This window comes from Leucoraja erinacea, chromosome 27 (genome assembly GCF_028641065.1).
Source record: "Leucoraja erinacea ecotype New England chromosome 27, Leri_hhj_1, whole genome shotgun sequence".
Lineage (NCBI taxonomy): Eukaryota > Metazoa > Chordata > Chondrichthyes > Rajiformes > Rajidae > Leucoraja > Leucoraja erinaceus.
Window position 1 is genome coordinate 18,603,928 of NC_073403.1, and position 3,250 is coordinate 18,607,177.

The following is a 3,250-nucleotide window of genomic DNA, read 5'->3' on the forward strand; positions in this document are numbered from 1 at the left end:
TTTAGTGTTAAAGGATAAAGTTTTAAGACATGAGCTGACATTAGAATAATAAAGATTACAGCAAACTACTAAAACATCTTCATGTCCCTTCCTTTCTGGGCTTTTAAGTGAGGAGAGTTTTAAGTATACTTGAGTTTTCATGGTTTGTGACACGCTATGATTCGTATATAGAAAGATGGTTAAAGGGCCATATTCATTGTTCTTAAAAATAATCATTTAGCTAAACAAAACATACAATTAATGATAAAACGAGAAGTGCTTGAGGAACTCAAATGGATTTGGTAGCCCCTGTTATCCCCGCAGTTAGCCTTCTTCTTTCCCCTCATTAGTACACACTTCTCCCATCTCCCGTATTTCCTTTTTATACCTGGTATTTCCCCAGCTCCCTCTCCTATGTGCCCCCCCCCCCCCCATTTCACTCTTCCTCTTCCCTCCTTATCAAACACCCTTTGCACCTGAAGCCTTTGTCATTTACTCAACCCATCTGACAATCAACACCCTCACCGACACCAACCTATCATTTACCAGGCTTTGTCCCACTCCCACCCATTTTCCAGCTTTCCCCTCAACCCCATCCAATCCATTTGTCAGAATAAGAGTGCCAGCCAATTATGTCACCTACCCATTCCCTATCGATTCCCTCCACAGATGCTGCCTGACTTTCAGAATCTTCTGTCTCTTGTATCTTAGAGTAATGTGTTCAGTTTTGGTCACCCTACTATAGGAAGGATGTTGTGAAGCTGGAGAGACTGCAGAGAAGATTGACGAGGTCTGTGCTATTGTGAGAGGTCAGGCAGGCTCGGAGTTTATTTCATGGTGCGCAGGAAGTTGAGGAGTGATCCTATAGGGGTGTATAAAGTAATGAGGGGAACAGATAGGGTGATTGCACAGTGTTTTACCCAGGGTAAGGTGAGAGGGGAAAGATTTAAATAATTCAATTTAAACTATTAATAGATTTAATAGTTGCCCCTGAGTGGGAAAGTTTTCCACAGAGCGAGGTGGGTATATGGAAAGAGCTCACCAAGGAGGTAGTTGAGGCACGTACAATGAGAACATTTAAAATACATTTGGACAGGTACATGTATTGGAATGGGTGAGAGGGAGATGGGCTTAAGGTGGGCAGGTGGGACTAATGTGGATGGGGCATCTTGTTTGACTTGGGCAAGTTTGGCCGATGAGCCTCTTTCCATGGTGTATGACAGTTTGAATTAAGAATGCTTGGTTAAATTAGTTATTGTTTTTTTTTGTACTGGCAGTGTCTTCAGAAGAGGTGAGAGATCAGCTGGAATTCCAATCCATTGAGGTAAGAAAGCTGCTTTGTACTTAAATATCTTTAGAAACGGTGAATCAGGCAGAGTGTAATTATCGAGATAAATAGTCTCCCCACCAGCGAGGTACCCAGCCCAATACCCAAATGTTCCTATCGTCATTATAGTGTGATTACAATGAGCAAGAATAGAAAGATCTTGACCTGGACTGTTCAATGTATCTGAAAAGAAAACATCCCCTTTGGAATTATTGATGTTCTCCTTGCACCAATCCATTCCATCACTTGTCACCGCAAAAATTACATTCTTGAATTTATTTCTGAAGTAAGTCATTGCTTTTTCTAAATATTTCTTATCCGCCACAACCCCTTTCCATATTTTTGGCATGGTTTGTAAATAATCGCCCCTTCGAACATGAACACCAACAAAAGTCACATTCTTTCGCTCTCCCCCGATGCGTCTCAGATATGTATTTGTCTCTTCCGTTATAAAGTCATGAAAGGTGAACTCGCGGAGAATTTCCTCTCGTAAGTGATGATAGAAGGTCCAGGAGCACGGGTATCCCGTGAGTATTCGATAGTCCCCTGGAATATTACGATACTCATCATCCATCCAGTCATGGAGCCCGTAAGGCTTCAAGTGTAATTTTTTGTTCAAGCTTTCATGGAGGGTTGGAAGAGTAGTTTTAAAGAGAGGAGACAGATAATTGGCCATGGAAGGCAAAATGTAGGCCTGATGACCATTCAGCTTTGCCAAAGCATACAGTGTTGCATATTCCCCCAACTGGTTGCCAAGTCGTCCAATAGAATTAATTGTCCAAATTCCCTTTGGAATATTCTCCATTCTGGTTTGACCATCTTCCTTACCACATTTTACATTTGTATCATTATTTAAATTAACTATTTTAAACTGAAGTTTATATTGCCATCCAATATTTATGCAAACAAATGTTACTGAAAGTAAAATGAATATGAAGAAGTGACGTTTCATCTTTTTTTGCGCAATAGAAATGCACTTTGTCAAAACTATTTTCATGATGTTCACAAGTTGCATCTTCTCTGTTCTTTCAATTTACCTCAGTGCTTCTGTGTTTAAAATAAAATTATTAAAGTTATTATTATTAAAAATTATTATTAATAATATTACATTTGAACAATTCCTCAAATTTGCTAATGTTTAGTTTAGTTTTGAGATACAGCGGGGTCATGGGGAGAATGTACATTCATTTCCAATTAACCTATTTCTGAAAAACAAAGGGAATAATTAGTTTCAGGGAAAAGACAGAAGTGCCCCCAAGCTGTGGAATACCCTACCTAGGGCTGTGAGAGACATCCACTCACTTGACATTTTTAAACGACAGCTAAAGACTTACCTTTTTAATCAAGCTTTTAACTGATGTTACTTCCTTTGTCCTTTTACACTCTCAATTTAATATTTTATATTTTCATATAAATCTGTGTTTTTATGCCATTAACAGCCTATGTTCTAACTGTTTTTAATTATATTTTTGTTTACATCTGATTCAACGTGGAAAGCACTTTGGGTTGCATTCAATTGTATGAATGTACAAATAAAGTTATTATTATTATTATATTATTCTGCACACCCAAGACGTCCTAATTTCTCACTGAATATTGAGGCAAATTCCAGACTTGTCACTATTATCAGGGCCACTGAATGCACACAAATGAACTCAACGTTAACAAGCATTCATTTACACTTGGGATCAATCAAAAGTTTAAAAAAGGGTGTTAATAAAATTAAAATATCCAGAGCTTCCTTTTCAGGGACAAAAAGGTGTCAGAACACATATCAATTAAAATTTAGCTGCATTTATCCACAATTTCTTTCCACTATACCCCCTACTCCTGTTTTGATTTTGTGATCAATCAACTTCTAATGACAGGGTACAAACTATCGACTGATGTCTACTACAAATCCACTGACTCCCACAGTTATCCCAACAACACAGGCTCTTTAAC

General features: G+C 38.2%; 1 protein-coding gene across 1 annotated transcript; it reads right to left on the bottom strand.

Annotated features, from left to right (window-relative positions):
- Positions 1–419: 419 nt before the first annotated feature.
- Positions 420–3,250, bottom strand: LOC129710321 (galactoside alpha-(1,2)-fucosyltransferase 2-like). Its single transcript, XM_055657231.1, is given in 2 exon segments — positions 420–1,262; positions 1,265–3,250. Coding segments are annotated over 2 exon segments (1,092 nt in total). The 5' UTR covers positions 2,322–3,250; the 3' UTR covers positions 420–1,227.